Source organism: Eubalaena glacialis, chromosome 12 (assembly GCF_028564815.1).
Source record: "Eubalaena glacialis isolate mEubGla1 chromosome 12, mEubGla1.1.hap2.+ XY, whole genome shotgun sequence".
In the NCBI taxonomy this organism is placed as follows: Eukaryota; Metazoa; Chordata; class Mammalia; order Artiodactyla; family Balaenidae; genus Eubalaena; species Eubalaena glacialis.
The window spans coordinates 6,277,505-6,303,320 of record NC_083727.1 but is presented as its reverse complement, the minus strand read 5'-3'; the positions used below and the strand labels follow the sequence as shown (position 1 = coordinate 6,303,320).

Here is a 25,816-nt window from a genome sequence, read left to right as displayed (position 1 = left end):
TTGCCTACTAAAATTCAGATCTAAAATTTAATTTTAATAAACAATTAAAGTAATAATTTCAGAATATACTATACTTACAAATGTCTTTGAATTTCCCAGAGGGCCCCTGGAGAGAGGGGTTAGAAATCACTGGATTTGTGTGGTAGGCTTCATATTTTCTTAATGCCTCAACATTACTGGAATGAGCTATCAAGTTAGAAGAGACTCTCAGCCTTCCCTAGGTTTGGTCTGTATAGATAAAATGTCATTCATATAAATCTTTCATTAACTGAACCCTTTACAGGGGGCCATGAAGATTCCCTTGCTTCCCATTACATGGTCTTACCCTCAAAAGAAACATTGATCAAACCCTTATGAAACAGTCGTGGTCTGTATTACAAAGGGAGATGTTACTCTCCTCATTCTGATATTGGTCACTGTCATAATCAACCTAGCCTTTCCTTATTATGAAACTGGTTTCTGATTCCATCTGAGGCTCCCCTGAAAGCACTCTATAAACCACAGGCCCTAGCTTGTGTACTCGTCACAGAAGGGCAGTCTCAGGCCTCAGAGAAAGGACTGTGCCAGGTGCTCTGAACTACAGTCAAAAAACAGACTCTCAGTTACAGGCTTAGAGTTGACATCAGCTTGACAGCTTTCAGACTGTACCAGTGGAATAAATCAGGAATTCCAGAACTCATGACAAAACCACTAACCCAAGATCCAACAAAACAAGAGTTAATTACATGAGAATAACTAAATTGATGAGGGAAATTTACTTATGGTTATTTGTCTTGAATATTACTTGTATTGCTTTTAAGGTTCTTTTTTTATGGGAATATTAAGATCTTTTTCTTCATTTATCTCACCTTAAATTTAGCAGACTATGACTTTGTTTCCTGAACTGAAACATTTATAAATAGTATCTGATTTTCACTGGCCCTCAAAATTCATAAAACAATACTTTGACTGAACCTCTTTACTCTCCATGGCAACAGTTATTTGCATAGGTTCAATAAAAATTTGTTCTCATCTTACCAGGATATAATTGAACAAATTAATTGTGTAACAAAGGATACACATGGAGAGTCATATTTGAGAAGAATTCTCACTTTCTCACACTATGGCATGACAGCACGTTGTTAAGGGATGGTAATTGGCTTTACACTTATAGCCAATGCCTACAAAGACCTCACAAGAAAACAAGTTCCATACCTGGACAACAGAGTCCCATTCACATGGGTCATATTTCCTGTCCAGTGTAATAGATAACTCCAGAGAGAAAGGTTTATTGCCCTGTAAGACATTAACCAGTGTTGTATCTAATCCAGCAATCTCATCCTAACATTTCTTCATTACACACACACAGACACACACACACACACATACACACACTTAAATGCTAGAAGGCGCTTTTCTTTAGTTGGTACTTTGAAAAATTTACACAAAAGTAAAGATAATAGTAAATAGTATAAGAATGTATGAAGAGGAAGGAAACTTGTTATTTTATTTTTTAGGACTGTCATAAATTGAATTTTAATTTATGGGAAAAATAAGCAATGTGTAGGATATTGTGATTCAAAGATGGTGGCACTAAATGATGTCACTGCAACAAAACAAATTGAGGAAGGTGCATCATAATGCTTGCATGTATTTGTGAGGTGGAGGAGTTGGGAATAAGATTTAACTATTTGTATATAGAATTTTGAAGTCAGAGTACCTTGTAATGTTGATTGCAATGATTAAGATACCTGTTTGTCTCTGACAAAAGAACTGGACCTTGCTTCAGAAATCTAAACTTCTCCCACAATTTAGAATCTTGTATCCAAATGAATTACGTTCCTCAGTCTCAAAGAGGCGTCAAATGATGGACGAATAAATGTTGTTTTTATTCATTTAACACATTTATTAAGCATCTAGCAGTGGTCCCCAACTTTTTTGGCACCAGGGACCAGTTTCGTGGAAGACAATTTTTCCATGGAGGGGGGCGGGGGATGGTGGGATGGTTCAGGCGGTAATGCCAGCGACGCGGAGCAGCAGATGAAGCTTTGCTCACTCTACCGCCGCTCACCTCCTGCTCTGCGGCCAGGTTCCTAACAGGCCGAGGACTCGTACTGGTCCGAGGCCTGGGGGTTGGGGACCCCTGATCTACTGCATGTCAAGCACTGTGTTAGGGGCTGTGGACAGCCTAGAAAACTTGAAATCCTGTCTCTTGAAATTTACTTCCCACTGGGGCTTGTATACCTGTGTGAGCCACTCTGCTGTTTATAATCTTATTTGTATGTGGTAAATCTATTAGATTAACTATGTTAGAAGAGCAAATTTCTTCACACAAACAAGAAAAATTATTTGCCATGAAGTCCAGAAGAAAAAAGATACCTATGAAAATGATAAACAGAAGCCAGGAAAAACAGGTCTGAAAAATACTGGATTGTTCTGTTAATGAAAAATTACAAAAGGCTCTAATGTTTCTCCGTAATAAGTAGCAAGTGGTAGAAATGTGCAATCATACAATAGCCCTAAATTAGTATCACTGAAGATGTGCAACATTTTATTGAGATATAATATTTCTTATTGACACAAAGAGATTAGATTAAACAAAGGAATTAAAGCTATGGTTATTACTTTATCAGAAAAGGTGACGCATCTGAAGTATGGCAGCTATGCCAGCAGTATTAATTAAAGCATAAAATATTTAGTAATAGATATAATCTTTCTCATTTTCATGAAGGAAAATCCTATACGGTCAATTTGAATTATGTTGCCTCACTACCCATGGAACAATTCTAGTTCCTAGTACTCTTGGTCTATCTTTCCCCAAGGTTGTATTTACTTGTTAAGTAAAATAAAATAATAGTATCAAATGATTCAATGATTTTTAAAGAAAGGTGTTGTCACAGCCATCAGCTACAATCAGAGAATTCTGGCTGGCTCTTTATCATCAAAATGCTCATATTGGCATCAGAAATCCACACAACAAGCAGCTTTTATAAATAACTCCTCAGGCAGAAGTCTCACTCACTAAGCTGTGTCTTTACATTCTTAGTGACAATAAAAAAATTGCATGGCAAACAGCAGCAATCCGTGCAGATTGGCAAATCACACTTGCCTAAGCCATCTCCCTAGGTTAAAATGTTTGCCTTGGTTTGTCAGTAGGTTAGTGAAAAGTACCTTGTCTTTGAAAAGCAGAACATCATGAAAATGCATGCACCTCTTTTTATTGCAGTTATGTAAGGATGAATACTTTTAGACCCATATCAGGATCCATATATTAGATTCATGTAAACATCAAAAAGACATCAGCAGCATTCAGTGCCCAGTGTGTTGTTTCGCACAATGACTCTAGTCTGAAACATGTGCCCAGTTGATCAAATCTGAATCCATGTGTGCCATATTCTTGCTCACCCAGAACCTAAGCTCTGTCTGAGTCACTATGCTCAACACTAATTTGTCTCTATACTGCTCTCATCTGTCACTGGCTGTCAGGGTCAGGTTGATAAAGTCCCCTGTGGTCCACATCTGTGATCAGTCCCCAGGTAATCTGCTCTTTCAAAATACTGCACGGAGAAAAAGGGTCCTTTGAGCAAGTTCCAGTAGAAAAAAATTAAAACAACTTCATCTTTTTTTTTTTTTTTTTGCCTTATTGAAGCTTCATTTCTGTCCATGTGGTTCCCAATGACCAAATACAGATGTCAAAAGCCAAAAATTAATTGTATTTTCTGATGGAATATTCTAAAAGTAGCAGTACATTGCCTAACAGAATATGAGGAAAAAAAGCCAACAATACCATACGTGATTTAAGGCTGGAAGGCAATGAAAACATGAAATTCTAGGAGAACAGCCAGAGGAAGTTTTGTTCTTGATGTCATTCCTCATTATCTTGGAATACCCACTGTTCTAATTTGCTCCTAAATATGTGGTGGAAGTGACAACACTTACAAACAAATAAATAAATGAATAAAATAAAATAAAATAAAACCCCTACTCCAAAAGCAGAATAAGCAGAAAGAAGGTAGTCTCATGAGTAGGAAGTCTCCGGAATGTGGAATGGGGGACCTGCCTTCTGCTTTTTTTAATGAATCGATGCAGGTAGCCCTGGATCTATAAACTTAGATTGATTTTAGAGCCCAGGCCCAATATCAGGCCTTTTGATCATGTGAGCTAGAAAAAGGAAGAGTTACAAAAATGGCTAAAAGTTATTAAATATTCAGTATATGCCAGGCACTGGTGTAAGCTCTGGTCGTGAAGTAGCTGGAGTCAACTCTATGAGGTAGGTAATTCAGTATCTCTATATTATAAATGGGGAAACAGGCCCAGCATGTTAAGAAAACCAGTGCTTTTCGAATCGTGCATGACTCGCCTGAGGACCTTATTAAAACGCAGTTTCTGATTCAGGAGGTCTGGGATAGAGCCTCAGGATCCGCACGTTTGACAAGCTCCCAAGTGACGCTGATTCTGCTGGCCCACAAGCCACACTCTGAGCGGCAAAAAGTAAGTTGTCCAAGGTCACAGAGCTGGTAAGAAGCAGAGCCAGGATGAGGCTCAGTCAGCTTTGCCACCAAGCTTAGTCTCTGTGTCACAGACCCATCGCACCCTGGGGTACTTGCGCATTCGCTCAACGACTAGAAACAAACGCCTATCACCTTTTCCGATAGTATTTTCCAGCAACAGCAAACATTTATTAAGGGCCTACCAAGAGACAGTTACTGTGGGAAACACTTAGGATATAAAAAATATTCCAGGCTCAAAGGATTTTCATTTAATCCACTAGCCAAACAATTGGCCATTTGATTCCCAAGCAAATTACAACTCCACTGACGGACTGCATGTTCTGGTGAGTTTAATTATCATACACAGAGAAGATAGAGCACGAACTTGCAAAGAATCAGAGCGTAATATCACACCTCTAACACCAAAGGTAGTAAATTTAATTTAATCTTTGGGGATTGAGGAAGAACTTTTAAGATCTTACAGAGGTTTAGGAGTATCATTAGGAAAATTAATTATAGTTCAATAGATTTAGAAGGTGTAGGAGTTTGGGCTTGATTCTATGGTATCACCTAAAAAGTGAATTAAAAAAAGAAGGTCCTGATAGTTTGTTAACTTGTCATGACAGTTTCAATTTCTTTTATTAAAAGGACATTTTACTAATTTCCATAGATGGAACAAACATGCCTGAATTAGGTGTAAAATTTTTGGAAGCTCCAGGTCATACAAAACAATACCTTCAATAAATGTTTCACAAAATTTAGGAAGTTTTAAAAGAGTTTATTATAAGCAGTCAATGTTTACCACTTAATTTGTAATTTTTTTCTTTCTCTTCCTTCTAACCAAATTTAAAAAAAAAAATGGAATCCAGCTGCCTGCCTGCATTTCTGGCACATTCTGCAATAATTAGAATGCTCCAACGAGTCCCAAGACAGACTTCACCGGCTGAAAATATCCTGCCTCAGCTCCCACTCTCTTGTCAAGTGCAAATCTTACCATCTTGGCACTTGTCCAACATCCTCCGAAAGTCCTCCAGGCTCCAAGAGCAAAACTGTAAAGGCTCTACCTTACGGAGCATTGGAGACCCCCAGGAGAGGGAGAGGTGTGCACCGCACAGCCCTAGAGGCCTTGCATGAAAGGAGCACGCGGTCAGGTCAGACCTCATTTAGTCTAGGGGCAACTTCTCCACCCCCCTTTTTATCACACTATTACTCTGCAGAGGGGACTTCAGAAAAATTGAAACATCCCGAGGTCCCCAGCAAGTCAGTACCACACTGAACCTTAAAAACTTTTAACACCGTCATTTCCCACCACTCTCCCCTACAGCTCATTTTTAACTGCTTATGTTCTAAAAGAGACAACAACAACCAAGAACATGTCCAACAGAGTCACGTGTGCCGAAACAGGCATGAAGCAGGCGCAGAGTAAGAAGGCCAGCCTCAGTCTGTCTTCCCCGTTTTGGGCAGTGAGCTCACCCCACCCAGCCGGCATGGAGTCCTCCCTGAGGTCAACCGCTCACCCATGCAGCGGCTGGAGTTTCCTCTCTGTATTCTCTGACACCCAGAAAAGGACACACTGGCACTTCTTCCAGCTTTACTTGACTGCATATCTCTTATGTATTTTAAAAAAAAATTCATCATGTGTGGAACGCTTTCTTAAACACCAGCAGAGAAAGAAAGATGTGACTGAAAGTTATCAAGTCCGTCTTTGGTCACTGAAAGTGTTGGCACTCAGAGCTCTCCACCACAGGAATCACTCCTCTGCCACCCCTCAGCCCCAGACACCTTTCTGTTACCATCAATCCTCTGAAGCCATAATAGAACCCAGCTATGGCCGTCACTGTCTGAAAACTACCCAAGCTCATCCCCCTCTCCGAGTGCAACTAACCTCTTCCCCCATCCTCCAAAGCCCCCCACCACTGGCAAATTCTTCTTGTTTTTCAAAGCCCACCTAGGATGCCTGTCTTAGCCTCTCCCTCCTCAACGTCCCCATATTACTTTGATTTACCTCTTTTTCAGAACTCACTTCATTTTAATTTATATACATACATATTCTAAGATGTGAGCTACTTGAGGATCTTGGTCTTCTCATTAACCCTTGGATCTCCTGTTGCCAGTTTATTATACACAAGAAGTTCTTTGCAGTTCTGACACATGCTAAAAACAGGTGGATCATCATGCTAAGTGAAATAAGCCAGTCACAAAAAGACAGAGTATGATTCCACTTATATAAGGTATCTGGAGTAGTCAAATTCATAGAGGTAGAAAATAGGATGGTGGTTGCCAGGGGCTGCAGGGATGGGGAAACAGGGAGTTGTTGTTTAATGGGTACAGAGTTTCAGTTTTGCAAAATGGAAATGTTTTGAGATTGGTTGCACAACAATGTGAATATCGTAACACTACTGAACTGTACGCTTAGAAATGGTTAAGATGGTAAATTTCATGTTATGTGTTCTTTGCCACAGTGATGATGATGATGATGGTAATAATAAAAGAAGTACTCAGAAGATGGCTGAAAACAGCAAATGAGGGAACTATTTGGTTGACACCTACACTGTTGTGTGTGGAGTGCTTGATGATCTCTAACCTGCCCCTTAACGCATTTTGATTTCCTCAGGCTTAGAACTGTTACTTGCACTCTGGATACCCCATGGCACATCACACCATGCTACCCACATGCAGTTATTCACCGTTTTCCCCTGCCATATGCGATGAGCAAGAATTGAAGAGCTGTAAGAGTCGCCTTATATGTTGAATAAAACTTTTTGGCAGTATGACAATATATCCAGTACCATCCATGTTCCAGGCAATGAAGGTACAAAGTGTATGAGACTTACTTGAATCTGACAAGCGTACCTTCAAAGTGGAAAGCAAAAATGTGACAAGTAATTAATTACACTGAACTAAGTCATCCCTCGGTATCCATGAGGCATTTGTTCCAGGAACCCCCTCACACACCAAAACCCGTGGATGCTCAAGTCCATTATATAAAACGGTGTAGTATTTGCATATAACCTACACTTATCCTCTGTGTACTTTAAATCATATCCAAATTACTTATAATAACTAATACAATGCAAATGCTATGTAAATAGTTGTAAATACAATGTAAATGTTATGTAAATAGTTGCCAGGTGATTGGCATAGTCAAGTTTTGCTTTTTGGAACTTTCTGGAATTTTTTATTTCTAAATATTTTTCATCCCCAGTTGGTTGAATCCATGGATGTGGAACCCGGGGATACGGAGGGCCAACTGTATATATAAAGTACAATAAAGAGGAAAGAGCAACTCATTCTGCTTTTGGAATGGTGTTCATACTTCTTGGAAAGGAATATAGGACTATTTTCCTTACCTCAAAAACCCACCCAAAAATATGTCAGGTTGGCAAAATTCCCACTACACTGAAACATCATTTTCTGTGTTTTCACTTATAATATTGAAAGAGTATGTAATAGTAAAATTTTCTTTGTTGGAGAAAAAATCAAGTACTTGCAGAATCATAATGTATTTTTAATAATTTGATGTGACTTTGAGTTGCTCTAGTATGACTGCCAAAATTTTGTTGTTTCAGGGAAGGTTTAAAGCTGTCCAATGCACCAAGAAATTCACACCCTCTGGCTTAAAGTCATTAGTATATATAATACATATTTTCAAGTACTTGAGATTTGATTTTTGGATAAAATGAGAACTAAGTCTGAAGTTCATCACTTTATTCCATTAGCAGGCTTCCATTACTGATTTGTATTTGGCAGGTGCTAACTCATTCATAATCCCAGAATAACTTTCGTCTTGTAATACATTCAACCACTGGCAAAAAAATTGCTGATAAGAACATACTCTCTAGTAATCATGATGTATCTACAGTATGTATCCAGGGCTCAAGTCTTAAAAGCAATTTAATTTATTTTTAATAGACTTTATCTCTTAGAGCAATTTTAGGTTCACAGCAAAACTGATCAAAAAGTACAGAGAGTTTCCATATACCCCCTTCCCCAACACACGCCAGCTTGCCCCACTATCAACATCCCTCACCAGAGTAGTGCACTTGTTACAACTAATTAACCTACATTGACACATCATTATGACTCAAAGTCCACCATTTGCTTTAGGGTTCAGTCTTAGTATTTTATATTCTATGGGTTTTATAATGACATGGTGTCTACCATTTTATCATACAGAATAGTTACTCTGTCCTAAAAATCCTCTGTACTCTGACTATTCATCCCTCCCCACACACACCCCCGGCAACTTCTGATGTTTTTACTGTCTCCATAGTTTTCTATTTTCCAGAACGTCATATAGTTGGAATCATACAGTATTAGGCTTCTCAACTTGATTTCACTTAGTAATATGCATTTAAGGTTCCTCCATGTCTTTTCATGGCTTGATAGCTTATTTCTTTTTAGCACTAAGTAATATTGTCTGGATATATCAGAGTTTATCTATTTACCTATTTAAGAACATCTTGATTGCTACCAAATTTTGGCAATTATGAATAAAGCTGCTAGAAACATCTGTATGCAGATTATTGTGTGGACATATGTTTTCAACTCATTGGAGTAGACACCAAGGAGCACAATCACTGGATTGTATGGTGTGTTTAGTTTAGTGAGAAACTGTCAAACCATCTTCCAAAGTGGTTGTACCATTTTACATTCCCACCAGCAGGAATGAGAGTTGGTGTTGCTCCATATTCCAGCCAGTGTTTGGTGTTGTCAGTGTTTTGGATTTTAGTCATTCTAATAGGTGTGTAATGGTATCTCATTGCTTTTTTAATTTGCAATTCCCTAATGACATGATATTGAACATCTTTTCATATGGCTATTTGCCATCTGTATATCTTCTTTGGTGAGGTGTCTACTCAGGTCTTTTGCCAATTTTTTACAGGTTGTTCATTTTATTATTGTTGAGTTTTAAGAGATTTTGTATATTTTGAATAACAGTCCTTTATTAAATATGTCTTTTTTGCAAATATTTTCTCCCCATCTGTGGTTCATCTTTTCATTCTCTTGCCATTGTCTTTCACAGAGCAGACAATTTTAAGTTTAATGAAGTCCAGCTTATCATTTGTTTATTTCATGGATCATGCCTTTGGTGTTGTATCTAAAAAGTCATTACCACATTCAAGATCATCTAAATTTTCTCCTATGTTATCTTCCAGGTGTTTTAGTTTCATGTTTTACATTTAGGTCTCTGATCCATTTTGAGTCATATATTTTGTGTGACAAGTGTAAAATCTTTGTGTAGTTTTTTTTTTTTTTTTTTGCATGTGGATGTCCAGTTCTTCCAGCACATTTGTTGAAAAGACTATTTGTTCTCCATCATATTGCCTTTTCTCCTTGTCAAAGATCAGCTGACCATGTTTATGTGGGTCTATTTCTGGGCTCTCTGTTCTGTAGAACTATTTGTGTATTCTTTCACCACTACTACACTCTCTTAATTGTTGTAGCTTTATAGGAACTCCTAACTTCAGAGAGCATCAAGCTTCTGACTTTTCTCTTCTCCTTCAATACTGTGTTGGCTATACTGGGTCTTTTGCCTCTCCATTTAAACTTCAGAATAAGTTTGCTGATATCCACAGAATAACTTGCTAAGATTTTGACTGTAATTGTGTATGTCAAGCTGGGAAGCTGATGTCTTGACAATATTGAGTCTTCTTATCCGTGAACATGGAAGGTCACTCCATTTACTTAGTTCTTTGATTTCTTTCAGCAAAGTTGTGTGATTTTCCTCATGCAGATCCCGTACATATTTTGTTAGGTTTATATCTAAGTATTTCATTTTAGGGGGTGCTAATGTAAATGGTACTGTGTTTTTAATTTCTAATTACATTTTTTCATTGTTGGTATACAGGATAGCAACTGACTCTTTTAATATTAACCTTGTATCCTGCAATCTTGATATAATCACTTATTAGATCCAAAAGCTTTTTTTGTCAAATCCTTTAGATTTTCTGCATTGACAATCACATCATCTGTGAACAAAGTCAGTTTTATGATTCCTTCCAATCTGTATACCTTTTGTTTCCTTTTATTGACTTGTTGCATTAGCTAGGACTTTCAGTATAATGTTGACAAGGAGTGGCAGAGGTAATTTATTCTTAATTTTTTTAAACATTTGTCTATTTTTAATTTTTTCTATTTTACCTTTTCAAGTTCTATTTCAATAATTCATTCCAGGGACTTCCCTGGTGGTCCAGTGGTTAAACTCCAAGCTTCCACTGCAGGGGGCATGGGTTCAATCCCTGGTCAGGAACTAAGATCCCACGTACAGCGTGGGGCAGCCAAAACAAACAAACAAAAATTCATTCCAGCATGTAATGCTTCATCGAAAGTAATCTCTTTCATTTAGTAAAAAGATGTATAATTATTGTAAAGGAAAATGTTCTTCAAAACTAATGAAATGCTTTGTTAGTAAACTGGGGCAATGAGACTTAGAAAGAACTGGATAAAATTAATGAAAGTTTTCTTTTTAAAGACCTCAAAATTATGAAAAAATAGTATACTTTGTGATATAAAAGTTGAGTTTTAAAATTTGACTACTTGGCTAAAATTAACAATTAACATGATTCTTCAACCTTTATAACCAAAATATCTAGAAGAAAAGCAAAAACTCATTCATTCCTTCTGATATGTATATTTAAATGAATACAGACTAGTGGACATGTTGAACACAAGGTTTGGAGTAAGACAGTCCTTAACAGAGTCTTCCTTTGGATTCATTCCTCAAATGATCTGATACTACTTTCCATCTATTAGGAGGATATTAATATATTCTACCTGATGGGGTTTCTGAAGAATTAAACAAGACATTTCATGGAAGCAGGGCTTAGGACAGTGCCAGGTTCAGGATAAGCATTCATAGATGTTGACTATCATTACCACCAGTTCCTGATGTCATGGGTGTTACAGTATTTTGAAGATTTGAAACACTGATCCTGTTGCTTCTACCCTGGCATCCTGAAGTTTATTCACAAGCAGCCAAGGTGAACATTCCCTAAGTCACATCATGTCACTCCATCTCTCAAAACTCCTCCAGTGGCTCCCTTCTCACCAGGGTAAAATCTAGGGCCTACAAGACCCTACACAGCCTACAGTTTTCTGAGGCCTGTGAGGACATGGCTGCCCTGGAGAAGGATTATGAGGAGGTTGGTGTGGATTCTGTTGAAGGAGAGGGAGGGGAAGAAGGAGAGGAATACTAATTACCATTCCTTTCAGCCCTGCAGCATGTCATCCTCAGAATTTCAGCTTCAACATTAGCTGACAGGAGTAAAACTTTCTGATTAGATTGTCTTCACTTTCAACTGTGATCATGTATTACTGTCTTCCTTTCTGACTTCCTGTCTCCTACTGTTTCACTTCCTCTGCCCCAGCCACACCGTCCTCTTTGCTTTCCAAGCATGGTCCTGCCTTGGGTCCATACACTCGCTGTCCCCTCTACCTGAGATTCCTGAATGGATGCTCCCTGAAATGCTCTCCTCAATTGTCACTTCATGAGAGAGGCCTCTGACCACCTTATATAAAAGAGCACCCTTTCCAACACTCTGTATTCCCTTTACTATGCTAATTTTTTCACCAGAGAACACATACTTACTAGCTATTTGGCTTTTTGTTTGTTTGCTTGTTTATTATCTTCTTCCCAACTAGAATGAGATCCAAATGGGTTGGTAATTTTGCTGTTACTATTTCCTGCTACATCCCAGCACCTAGAATTGTGCCTGGCACAGAGTAGGGATTCTCTAATTATTTGTTTAAGTAGTTAGCTAACTGCATGACAAATATTGGAGAATATTCCTATTTTTTCCTAGATCCAACAGCTTCTTTCATCTGATTATCAGGAGGGGATGAATGGTGTTTCTTTAAGGAAACACAAACATAATATGTGAACTTAGTTCATGCATGGGTTCCTTGGAGTCCAGGAATAGCTTACTCGATGTTCTTATTCAAATGTTTATAAAATAATATACAATAAAAATATTTTAAACCAATACAAATTCCTACTGTGTAGGACAGTGTTACTCAAAGCATGGCTCCTGGAACCATACTTTCAGCAAGACCTGGGAACTTGTTAGAAATGCAGATTCTCAGTCACCACTCCAGGAAGACTGAGCTGGACCCAGCCCTCAGGTGACACCAATGAGTACTGAACCTTGAGAACCACTGCTTTAAGGAATTCTTAAATGACTCATTTCAGTTCTTTGACTTCCTCTTAAAAATCATAATCTAACATGTCCTAGCTTCTAAATACAAATAGTATAAACTGACTATTAATGTAGATCATGACAATGCCTCTTACATTGACCAATTATCTTTTGCACCTATAAATCCCTGAAAGACATGCTCTCAAGTTGCAGTTCTTATTTGTTGCATCTACTTTTGTGGCTGTAGCCCAGCTCTCCACCTTTTAGAGCCCTCTCACGTTTGGCGAGCACCTAAATTCTTCCTTGTCTAATTCAAATACCCTGGAAACATGCAGAAAATTGGGTTTATTTCTCTTAAATTTCTTTCTTAAAGGCAGAAGTTTTCAAACATTTTTCAACCAGGGACCTTTTTTCTTTTTTTTCCCCAAATGAAATGCACTGTAGATGCTTCGTATATAAAACTGGTAATTATGAGCCTGCTCTTGCTACTATGGATTGACTTGGTTTGTCCACCTGTCTTTCCCAACCTTCCTCCCACCTGGCTGAAGACTCTAGGTAGCACTCACAGTTGAAAGGTGGGAAAACATTTGCTATAGGGCAGCATTTCTTGGAGTGTGCTCAGCACCAGGATTTCTGAATCTCTGTCCTCAGCTAATGGAATCAGACTTTCTGGCCCTGGAATAAGCATTGAACAAACATTCCCACTAGAGTTTGTGAGTCACTGCTCTAGGAACTCTAAACTGTCATTTTTATTAAAAAAAAAAAAATTGTATAAGCACGTCGTTTGCCCACAGTCATTTCAAATAATCCCATTCAAGGTATTCCATTCATTCAAGCAGTAAAATTAACAAGATATTTTAAGAGGTGAAGTTTCATTTTTCTCTGTATACTGTTGAACAAATCATTAGTTCTAAAAGTTAAATACACAGAAAATTCTGATGAATGGCTTATTACATTTACAGTTTTACATAATTTAGGAAACATTGATCACCATTTTTTCTTAGAGATTTTGTGGGAAACTACAGTAAATTGAACAAATATCCTGTCCTCAAAGAGATAAAGTATATACAGAAGGAACTAGAGTACAAAATAGAAAATAATAAGAGGTATGAAAGTTCTGAAAAGGAGATGATTCTTTCCACTTCAGAAGATTAAGGGATGACTCCTTGCAGTTCAGAGTTTCAGTTCAATGCAGAATAAAGTCCTAAAGTTGACCTGGAATAACCCATATTTTTTTGCCTGATTCTTTCCAGATGCAACATAACTTACACCACCCCTTCAGCACAGGAAAGGTAACAGGAGAGCTCACTCCTGATCTGTGGTGATGGAAGGAGACGCACAATAGGATGCTGGCCACCTGGCATGCCAGCAAGTGTTGCCAAAGCCAGTCCCCAGCCAGCAAAATACATGCAGCTAACAGGCCACCACTGGTCAGTGGGTAAATGAGAAACAGGGTGATTAGAGGTCAGACTACATGAGGTCTGTATGGAAAGTTAAGGTTAAACAGTCCAATAACCAAGCATACAGTAGCCTGCAAGCTCTTGCAACAGTGCTACTGTACTATGTAAATTTATGAGAGTTTCTTTAATCTATTGTTTGGGTTGAAACAATTACATATTTCACTTAAAATCTAAGTAGAATATTAGACATTTAGCAGAATTTGCTGAGAGTGTACCGGTATCTCAATCACTGTAGAAAGAGAATATTTTCTTCAGTAGAAGTATTATGATCTAGCAAGAGAAACAATGGAAGGTGCCAATAATTCCAAATTTATTAATCATAAAATAAAACTCTCAAGAAGACTGAAGGCAATTTTATAATAAAATAAAATAATAAGATTCTACTTTTTAAATCTTCAGATAAATACCAGTGACAAGATAGTAGAATCACAAACATTAGGAAACATTAAAATATGTGAATACCTATAAATGATAATTATTCTGCTTATATTATTATTAATGTTCAGATAATGCACATAAGGATTTAATTTTGCTCTAAACCAACAGTCCCCACCCTTTTTGGCACCAGGGACCGGTTTCGTGGAAGACAATTTTTCCACGGACAGGGAGTGGGGGGTGGTTCAGGCGGTAACGCGAGCGATGGGGAGAGATGGGGAGCGGCAGATGAAGCTTAGCTCGCTTGCCCACCGCTCACCTCCTGCCGTGCGGCCCGGGCTCCTAACAGGCCACGACCGGTACGGGTCCGCGGCCCACGGGTTGGGGACCCCTGCTCTAAAGATTTCCTATCAGATATAAGTTAGGCCATCTAAGTCCAAACTCCTAGTCTTTAAAACCACTTTTTTACATTTTAACCTGTGTCACATTATGGGCGATTCCCTCATATATATCTTCCAATTCATTAATTGTCTCTTTGGCATTGACAAGTTGCTCTTTTAACCAATCTGTTGAGGATTTTTTTTCATTCTAATAGTTAAATTTATGTTCTATTCAATAGCTATCTTTTTCTATTATGTCTGTTTTGTGTTTTGATTTCAATTTTTTATTTTATGTCCTAATTAACATAAAACATTTTTGTTTTTATTCTGTTTCAAATTGTCATTTTATTTTCTCATGTTTTGGGGGAAACCAATTTTCTAGTTTATGGTGTATGCTCTCCTCCACTCAGGGTAGAATATCCCTTTCTTTGATTTATAATGGGTATCATGAGGACCCCTTCAGTAGGGCTTGTTCATCTCTGGAGGCCATGACCCCCGAGTGTTCTCTGGAATGCTTTTACGTACATTCTGCTTGAAACATCAGATGTGCCAAAGCCTGGGTCTGATATTTATATTAATTCCTCCTTGTGGACAACATAGGTATTGAGAGGTTTAGGTTTATCTCATTTTCCCCATTTCTCAGTTATTTTTTCAGTCCCCTAGGTGCCCAGTGCATGTAAAGGACATGAAGCCTTCATTCCTTCCACAACCACCTCAGGGCCACCAGAGCACCATGCACTTAAATTCTTGGTTTATTCATTCCTTTATTTAAAGACAGCTGTGTTGTTTCTACTTCTTCACTTACCCCTGGAAAATTTCCTTTTTCTTTTTTTTTTCAATCTCATCTATGATTTTAAAAATATTAATTAAATTTTATTTAGTAATTTTAGCAAGAGGCCTCCATCTTGCTGGTTCCAGAAGTCTCTGACACTGTGAAAGCCATACCAGCCCAGGGCTGCTTACGTCTTCACCTATTGCATGTGGGAGAGAAATAAACTTCTACCTTGCCAAGTCATTGTTATTATTTTGTGTTTTCTGTCACACACAGTCAAAAATAATCCTGTTGTACCTTTGACTATTTAGACTGGAGAATAAAAGACTAAGGGAAACATACTAATATTGTCAAAATAATAAAGCGATTGTCATTCATGCCAAAACAAACTTTTGAAATGGGCTGTAGCATAAAGAAGGAAGAATTCTTTCACACAAAGGATATTATTGACGTTGTCATTTGTTCTTAGAACATGCGAATGACTAAAATTACCTCTGAAGTTCTCTTTCTCCTTTTTTAAAATTTCTCTATATCATCAGAAACATAATCAACCAAAATGTATTTTAAGAAAATAAGAAATAGAAGAAAACAAAGGCAAAAGTTGAGAGGGACATATAGGTACCTTAATCATATATTTTGAGCCTAGCACAATGTATCACATGTCCCCACCACCCCTAGTTCCTCCAAAAGTAAACCCAAGATACTATCACCATGGTCCTGACACCTTCCCCATCCCTTATGTTCATTCTTAATATGATAGCTCTGTTTCGTTGTACTTATTAAATGTGTCCCCTCAAATTTTACATCCACGTACTCTCCTGCTAGTCGTGTCTCCTGCTGGTGATTTAGAACTTGCCACGAACTAAATACACACATAGTGAGGCCATTCTTTGTGGAGATTTTACCACACAAAATGCTTTACTAGCCATAGCCAGTCAATTACCTGGCCTTTCAGCTGGTGGGCCACCATTCTCGTTGTCATCCTTCAGAATAATAGCCAGACCCACTGAGTCGGCTGGGAGGACGGAGCTGCTGAGGTCCACACGAGTTAGGCTCTCAGGCTCCCTCTCAGAGCCCCCCGCGGTGCTCTGTGCGCTGTCCCCTCCAGCCGTGCTCCTTTCTGGGACTCTTCTCTGGGGTCTCAGCACCATGTGGACGATGCTCTGCTGATCCAGGTCACAGCTCTGTGGGAGAGTGAAACAAAAGCACAGCAAGAAAGGGCACACGTTAAAACACCAGGAGAAGCTGAATTTGCTGATCCAGGTCGCAGCTCTGTGGGAGAGTGAAACAAAAGCACAGCAAGAAAGGGCAGACATTAAAACACCAGGAGGAGCTGAGTTTGTCATCAGTTCTAGAGTGTGTAAAAGACACTGGTTTATGTCCAATGTCTGCATGCAGTCATGGAACTTAAAGAAAAGTGACACGTGTGATTGACTGATCAGGATAGGCACACTCACCCTGCAGCAGGGGCCAACACCTACACATGTGTGTGTTAACGTTGAACTGGGGCCAGAAACTGAAATGTGGGGATAAATGGAACACGACAACAGATGAAAACTGAAGTAATATTCAAAGGGACATGAAATTTAGCGGGAAAGAAACATGTATCACACTGCATACATAACCATACTGAAAAGTAGTATGCTTTTAAAACTGACTTCCTGGAAATATGTCCTTATAATTTTCAAATTTAAATACTAGCACTCATTTCTGTTTTAAAAAGCACAGAGAGTTGGTTATTACCAACTGCAGGGCAATTTTCTCTAGAATTTACAATACACTTGTTTACAGTAGGCTCCACGTATACCCAGACATCACTAGCAATCACGCCACCAGGCCAGTGAAGCAAGAGGACAGGGTACCAGTGCCCTCTCGGATCATTCACTGTTTCATCCAATCTCACAATTAAAATCAGTGGACGTCTACGAAAATGTTTTGTATCTATATATTAATGTGTACAAACAGGAGACTTTACAGTTTAGTAGAATTAGTAGAAACTAACACAATATTGTAAAGCAACTATACTCCAATAAAAAATAAAATAAAATAAAATAAAAGCATAAAAAAAAGAAAAGAAAGTTAGACATCAGATAATTTACTTGGACAGAAACTATACTAACTTAAGTTGAATCTCTGTGTCAGAATATCTACTGGGTAGAAACAGTCGTTCATCTGTCTGTCCCTCCTCCCACAGAGCGAGCACCCTCCTCTCTCTACAACACCCCCCATTGCCATTCTCCCTCATCTTAGGAAGTTTAAATAACACCCACGCAGAACACAACAACACTGGTAACAATCATAACCCCCCAAGTGCTGTGTTATCACTATCAAGCTTTTAAGAATGGTGCCTGACACTCATCAGCACTCCTTGCCCACACACCACTGCTTGGTGTCAGCCTCACCCACTCAGGAAGGTCACCAGCATGCCCTCCGGTCCCAAATCCCACTCTGATCTCTCTGGTCCCGTGTCTCGGGTCTCGGTCACATCAACACACTTTCTCTTCCTGCCGCCTGTCCCCGCAGCTTCCACTCTCCGCAGGACTGCTCCTACTCAGCAGTGGTCACTCTGTGTCAATCTCTGTCCCCTCAGTCCGCCCCTACCTGAATTCCCTATTTCTGTCAAGGCATGACCATCCCCCATGTTATCCAAGTGTCAAGGCTTCCCCTCCCACCTAAAACTCCAACTATTCTCCTATGTTTTCTAAGGAGGGCTTCACCACCTTGGAACCTTCCTCCTTACTGTTACATCCAGCAAGGTGTCAAGAGTAACTAATTCTGACTCAGAAATTCCCTTCACTTCTTCAGCTCCTTTACATCCCAATTGTCACCTCCCCATTTTAGGCCTTCATCATTACAAGAGCTTTGTAATTACTTCCTTACCTCCTGTCTTTCCCCACAAACCTTTGTAGGAGAATTTCTGGTGTGTTCTACATAGTCTTTCTAAAGTGTCTCACTATTGCTGGTTAAATATAGTCTAACATCTTACTATCTTCTTCAAGTGTGTTTAGACTCTTCTCCTTTCTAGACCAACTGTCTTATGATTTTTATCTTCTTTTCCTCTCCATTATATATGTAGATTATATTATTCTTCAAAAAATATTCACTCTCATCTCCCTTCATCCTGCCCTTGATTTTGGGCTAAGCCATGTGATCAGCTTTGGCTAATAGGACATTTGCAGATGTGATTGAACCAGGGCTTTAGAGTATATTTGCACCACTGCCCTGGCTATCAAAAAAGAATCCCTGCAAGTTTCCACCTCTTCAGCCTGGGCTCCAGAACTGCACACATGGCGCAGACCTGAGCCCAAGCCATGGAGAGGATCAAGTGCAACCCCACCTATAGCTTGAGCAGAGTCTTCCAGATAAACGCAGGCTCAGGCTGCAGACCCCCAGCTGACCTGAAGATGCATGGGAAAGAGACGGTTATTAATGTATGGCACTGAGATCTTGTGGTTGTTCATTAAGCAGTAATCGCTGACAATACACTATTTTCCATTCCAATTGGACTAATAGACGTTCTACCACCATTTATCATCACCTCAGTGCTCGGCCAGCACTCTAGGGACTGTACATAGCCTTTAGCCTAAGTCGTAGCAAACAAACCAACATCAAGATCTGAGTACACTCAAAAGTGGGCATGTGAGGACATGTGCTTTGCAAGAAGGAGAAACAATTGAGAATTAGCATCCTAACATATCCTGAGATTTTCATCCATATTGTGTTCTTTTCAAAAGGTTCAAAAAATCAGTCAGATAAAATTCCTCTCTCCACAGTCATAACTTACATGCTTCATGTGATCCTCCCAGATAAAAATAATGTCTTTCTCTCTCATCTGAATCCTGGTAATCTTTGCCTGCTATGCTCTTCTATTGCAGTGATCAGAGCTTGGATACTGTGTGTGTGTGTGTGTGTGTGTGTGTGTGTGTGTGTGTGTGTGTGTGTCTGATCCTCCAACTTAATTTAGAATTCCTTGAGAGCAGCGACTGGGTTACACTTCTACTTTTATTTACCAGAATGCCTCACACAGCACTTTGAACCTAGTAGATGTAGAAAATTCGTCTATGAATTGAAAAGGTAAATGACTGAGAGGAAATAAGAATGAATGAATGAACAAATATAAACAGCTATAGACGCATAGACACAATACCTAAAGTGTTCCTCGGGGAGTGAGAAGACTGCAGAGAAAGAACATGGAATTTAAAGTCAAATAGATGTAATTTATTAGCTGCGTGATTTTTGGCAAATTACTTTCCTTGCATAAGCTTCAGTTTCTACATATGTCATTAGCAATAATATTACCAACTTTAATGACTGCTCTGAGATGTAAGGAAATATACAGAGTGCAGACCCAATCCAGTCACAACTCAATACATAATTGTCAGTATCACTATCGTCAATTACAAGTTTTGAAAACTAAAGAGGGTGGGTCCTTATCTTGTATAAAGATAAAACCTCAGAATAAAACCTCAGAATCCTTTTTGGTTGTTGCTCCCCTCACACAATCTTATTTGGAAAATGTATAAAGAAGGTGGAATAAGCAGAATCTACAGATGTGACAGTTATTCTGGTAACTTTCCAGGCTTTCTGTGAACTAAAAGTTGATACAAAAAATATCCCATATGCTCAGATGCCAGGAAACACATGAAGAACCTGAGCAAATTCTCAGGGGCTGCTAAAATTGGACAAATATGGAAAAAATTTAAAAACTGAGATTTTCCTTTCAAATCCAGATTTTCCTAATGCTCAGAGTAGAGCTGCAAAGGGGAGTAGGAAGACCCCAAACAGATTTCAGTAGTTATAGTGATATTTATAGAGCATATTTCCCTGAGACTCCATCCATGATTCAGAGACCATTAACTGCTTGATTCTTTGACTCACTTGTAGAAAACGTTGTTGCTTTCGAAAGCAGTGGCTTTGCCAGATGGTGCGAGTGCACCACCACGCTAGCTCAGTTCACAGCCACATTAATAACATGCCCCATGGGCAATAAATTAGATAAAGTTTAGTTGTCTAGCCACTCCAAAGCCCAAAATAATATTTAGTTCTCTTGGTATATGAATGATCCCTCAGCTTTGGGAGGTAGAGATTTTCACGGGAAGACAGCAGGGTTTTCCAACATTGTTTTAAGCCTCTTCAGGGCAAAAACAATGCCTTATTTATCTTTGTTTCCTCAATAACCAGAATATTGCTTGGCAAAGAGGAAACACTTAGTACATTTGTGTTTTCCTTATAACAAGTCATTAATTCAACAAGTAAGGCAGTGACATAAGTCGTTTAGTGTGGATAAAACAAGTGGGTATTCACCCAGCTGGGCTTGGTCTTGTGCCGTCAAGCAGAGATGTTGTCCCACCAGGGACTGAGAGCTCAGTACCATGGGCTCTCTCTCCAGGACCTCTGACTTGGAGATACCCCAGGATTAACAAAACATCTACGGGAGTTGTCTGCCAACCAATGACCACCTCTCATCCAACTGGCCATTATTCCACGATATACAAGAAATTGATGTAGTTTTCTTTTTCCAAAAAGGAGTCCTTCTGAGGACATGTAGTTAGAATTCAAATATCTGACAGCCTGGTAATATAATTAGAACACTGAAAATAAGCAAAATTTGAAAAACCTGATAATGCTTTTCAAGATATTCTTAACTTTTTTAAACACTGTAAAAATAAGTAATGTTACTCTAACAAGAAAAATTAACAAGGATTGAAAAGTTATTGGAATGTTGTCCAAGCACTTAAAGAAGGGTTACACAGATAATCTCTAAAATGATTAATAATGAGTTTCAAAAATAGTTAATAATGTCACATATTAACAAAATGCTTTCCCGTGCTATGCCGATAACAATTCCATTAATAATAAAAGTAAAATAAATACATAATATGCTTAAGCTTTGGACTATTCTCCAGATTGTGTTACAAGGTCTTCAGATGTAGTAAGTTGTTTAATATCCCCATAGTGATCTGAGGGAGCTGCTCTTACAATCCAGAAGTGAGTTGTATGTAAAGCCAGGAGAACTGTGCCTGGAACAAATTAAGCTCTTTAAACATTACTTGTCTCTGTTGTTCATTTCTATTCCACTTCACAGAAGTTAAAGGTGAGCCACAGAGAAATTCATAACAGGCTTAACGTAATCCAGCTCTTAAGTATGAAACCAGGATGGGAACCCAGGCCAAGGACTCCCGATAACCTTCTCTGACTCTCCCGAGCTCCACTATGTGGCTGCAGAGAGGCAGTGAGGTAGTGGGTGGGACAGACAGAGGAGGACAAGTCTATAGGGGCCATGGTGAAGAGGGGGGTTTGGAAGCTGCAATGGATCTGCTTCAGGTACAAAGGAATGATTCGAAGAGCCAGATATGTTAAAAACTAGAGAAGACAGCCACTGGGACCGGGGCAACCTGGAGGCCACGGAAGAAAGTTTGTGTGGGTCTGATAAAAAACAAAACCAAACAGGACAACAAGACAATGAAATAAGAATCAGTGTCAGTTATAGATGCATCAGTCAAACCATGCAAAGTAAGAAGAGGGTAGAGGTGGCTTGGCAACAAGGCTGGCAGCCCCCAAAGGTTGGTGCCAGCTTCAGCTGTTTTTAAGTCGGCTCCCCTGCAGATCCCAAACCCCGAGAAGACAGCACTTGTCACATGGGGTTGCACTGCCTATTTATGTGTTTCTCTGTTACCAGACAATCCCATCTTCAAGAAAAGATACTAAGTCTTCCTAATGCTGTATCTACAGTATCTACTGTAGTGACCCGGTGGTCACAGTACACACTCCACCTGGGTTTGTTGAACGACTCCATGATCCTGTGAAGCACATGCCAATTGCTGCAGCCATTGCAGAGGTAAGGAAATGTGTCAGATGGCTTTAGTGAGTCGCCTAAATATGACACATAATTAGGAAATGAAAGAGCCAGCTCCATGGCCCATGTTTTCTGGCTCTGAGCCCAATGCTCTTTCAAATATCCCACTTTGGACTCCCCACATTTCTGAGTTCATCATACAAGGATACATGTTAGACAGAACCTCTAACGAGTTTATTTTTTAATTTTGTTTTTAAAGATTTTTTTTTTTTGATGTGGACCATTTTCAAAGTCTTTATTGAATTTGTTAGAATATTGCTTCTGTTTTATGTTTTGGTTTTTTGGCTGCGAGGCATGTGAGATCTTAGCTCCCCGACCAGGGATCAAACCCATATCTCTTGCATTGGAAGGCGAAGTCTTAACCACTGGACTACCTGAGAAGTCACCAGTTTATTTTATAAGCACACTGATCAATCTACATTCATCACTATACTTGCTATACAAATTTCCATGGTCTTTAAATTAGACTGGGCTGCCTTCAATCTCTTCGATATTATTCATTCATTTTCATTCTCTCCAACCCCGTTAAACTCTTGTTTATCATAAAACATGGTTAAAATAATTACAGTTGGAAGGTTGCCCTACTTCCTATTGCGTCCCAACTTTACGTTTTAAGGCCTGAAAATCTTGGATTTTCATTTGGATTTTTAATAGCACACATTTTTTCCCCCAGAAAAGCAATAATATGATCAGCCAAGAATTATCAGATAAAAGATTTCCTAACTTAATAGTCAATGATGTTATCAGATTTTAATTTTAAAAATGATTTTGGCATTAAGGAGCTCTTTCTTAGATAATTTTAAAGAAACACTTTAACACAGCTTAAATTTTCTTTTATTTTCTTCTTTTTTTTTGGTTATTAAAGATTCAGAATGTTCATTACTTGCTTCTTCTAAAAAGAACATCTAACAAACAGATGTTTGTGTAAGCCCACCAGAGATTTTTTTTATTTCATCAGAGTTTTTAATACAGTACTACTGTGCTTTTCAAGGTACTGTACTGTTAGATTAAAAATGTTTTCTTTATTTTTTGTGTTTGTTTTTTTGTGTTATTTGTGTGAAAGTATTATAAACCTATTACAGTACAGTAATATATAACCGATTGTGTTAGAGGGTAACCTAGGCTAACTTTGTTGGACTTAACGAACAAATTGGAGTTATGAACACACTCTCGGGACAGATCTTGTTCATATGTAGGGGACTTACTGTAGTATATTTTCTATGTCAAAGAAAGACAATGTGGCAATTATTTAGGGAGCTATTTAAAGGTATTTTTAAATGTAATGGTTCAGAAATGTTTTGTATGGTTATTGCTAACAGTGAGATAATGTGGTTAAAGACAACATGAGCTAAGGGCGTTCGGTGAGAGTCAGAATAACCAAAAAGAAACTATTCCCACTGATTTCTTTCTCTTGTGCTCTAGTTCACCTCCACAGTGGTGAACAAACACTAAATGCCAGTTTATATTAATTGGATGAGAATAAAAACTGTTCCTTCAACTTGATCTTTCATTTAGAAAAAATAGAGACTTTGAAAAGACATATACTTTGTGATTTATGCTTTGAATTTATTTCACATTTCTTACGGCTAGTTTTTATTATGATCAAAGGTATTATGCTACACAGAGATCCTGAAAGGCCCCCTCTCTGGTTGCCAAAGGCTGAGTAATACAATTACTGGGAAAGGTCAATTAGCCCCACACTAATTAGCCAGTGTGGGTCTGAGCCATGTCACCCTCAAGTCCCTCCCATGGCAGGCCTGGGGCCATTTCACTACTCATTAGGACCTGTACAGAGGGAGCTCAGTGGGGAGGAGAAGGAGACAAAGCAAGAATCAACTGACTGCTCTCCTTAGCTATGGGGTAAGTGATTTACTGTGAGAAGAGGTTAGTGCCATTGCGCAGGTGAGATCTGGGATTCCATTCATCCATGCCCACCCTTTCCTAAACACAAAGGATAACAGGGAATCAATCCCATGCCTAAAACCAAGTTAAAATTGTGTTTTATGTTGTAAACTTTACAAGAAATGCCCCCCCAGTGTCGTTTCTCTAAACATTACTTTATCACAAGTTATGATATATTGTTATAAATAATTTAAATATATATGGAATTTTAACATAATTAAACTAATTTTTTACAAATCATTACATACAATGTATGGTATTGCTTGTGGGGGAGTGTCAGGGTTAACAAACAGACCCTCCTTCTTGTGCATACAGGAAAAAACAGGAATCTTGAATAATAATCTCTATTATGTCTTCCTCCTAAAGATATTCTACCTTGAAATGATTCAACCCTGGGGAAAAAAATATGAAGCAGACAAACTGTCACCCAAACTGTCATTTCACATACCACCTCTCTCTCACTGTGTTCTCCCTTTCCCCAACTCAACAAGAACATCTGTATTGCCAAAGAGATTTTGCTAATAATGTGCAAAAACGATATTTTGTAGCTTTGGGGTCATCTCCAAAAACAACAAACAAACAAACTGGAAAAAAAAAAACTTTAAAGGATAAAAACCCCTTTATATTCTTGTTTAAAGCCTATTCCTTTCTAGGCCCGAAAAATCAGCCTCCCTGTTTGCTTCTGGTTTTCTTCTCTTCATCCCTCCTATAATTCCACTTTCTAAAAGAATGTGATGGTCTTCGGATGATCTCCACTCCTCCCCCCTTCCCTTTGGTTCTCTCTCTCTCTCTCTCTCTCTCTCTCTCTCTCCCTCCCCTGCCCCTTCCTTTTACCCATCTCTCCTATGCTGTAATTTTAATGCTTTCTCTTGGGTGAACATACAGCATGTGGCCCTGTCCCCTCATTCAGAACCAAAAAGAAGCAGGTGTGCCCCTTGCTTGGTTTCAGCCCAATGCTGGTCACTGTAGAACTGGGAACTGACTAACTAACTAAGCACAGGGAAGGAAATACATTCATTGCTTCAAGGTTGCAATAAGTCAGTAGCCAACTGGAACAGAATAAGTTTATTTTATTTCATGACTTTAAAACAAACACTTAGACAACAAAAAAGATGTTTATCTGGAATCAGTGGAAAGCCAGAGTGGTAATTTTGAACTACTGACTACTTTAAATTAGATCCATCCCCAGGAAAAAAAAAAAAAAAAAAAAAGTCATGAAAAACAAATTAAAAATCTCTTAGGAGAAGAAGCAATGGATATTTCCTTATCCAGTCACACACCTAACCTTAACCCAGAGCTATAAGAAAAGAGATGAGTGTAGACTCTTGAGGGGAGAAACGTAATCAGGGATCACTTACTCTCAGATACTAAAAGTTTCTCACTAAGTCAGGGAGATGCCCTACTGCCATGTAAGACAATGCAGCCAAGCGCCACCCTCTTCACCTGGGTCATTCAGTAAATCTG

The 25,816-nt window shown here is 38.7% G+C and overlaps 1 protein-coding gene across 4 annotated transcripts in view; it reads right to left on the bottom strand.

The window, feature by feature from the left end:
• The window catches only part of PRKN (parkin RBR E3 ubiquitin protein ligase), a 1,187,061-nt gene that overhangs the window by 846,673 nt on the left and 314,572 nt on the right, over nucleotides 1-25,816 (bottom strand). For all 4 annotated transcript variants that reach the window (XM_061207251.1, XM_061207252.1, XM_061207254.1 and 1 more), the window contains exon 3: nucleotides 16,538-16,778. In XM_061207251.1, the coding sequence (XP_061063234.1) occupies nucleotides 16,538-16,778 (241 nt within the window). The remainder of the gene's footprint in view (nucleotides 1-16,537; nucleotides 16,779-25,816) is intronic.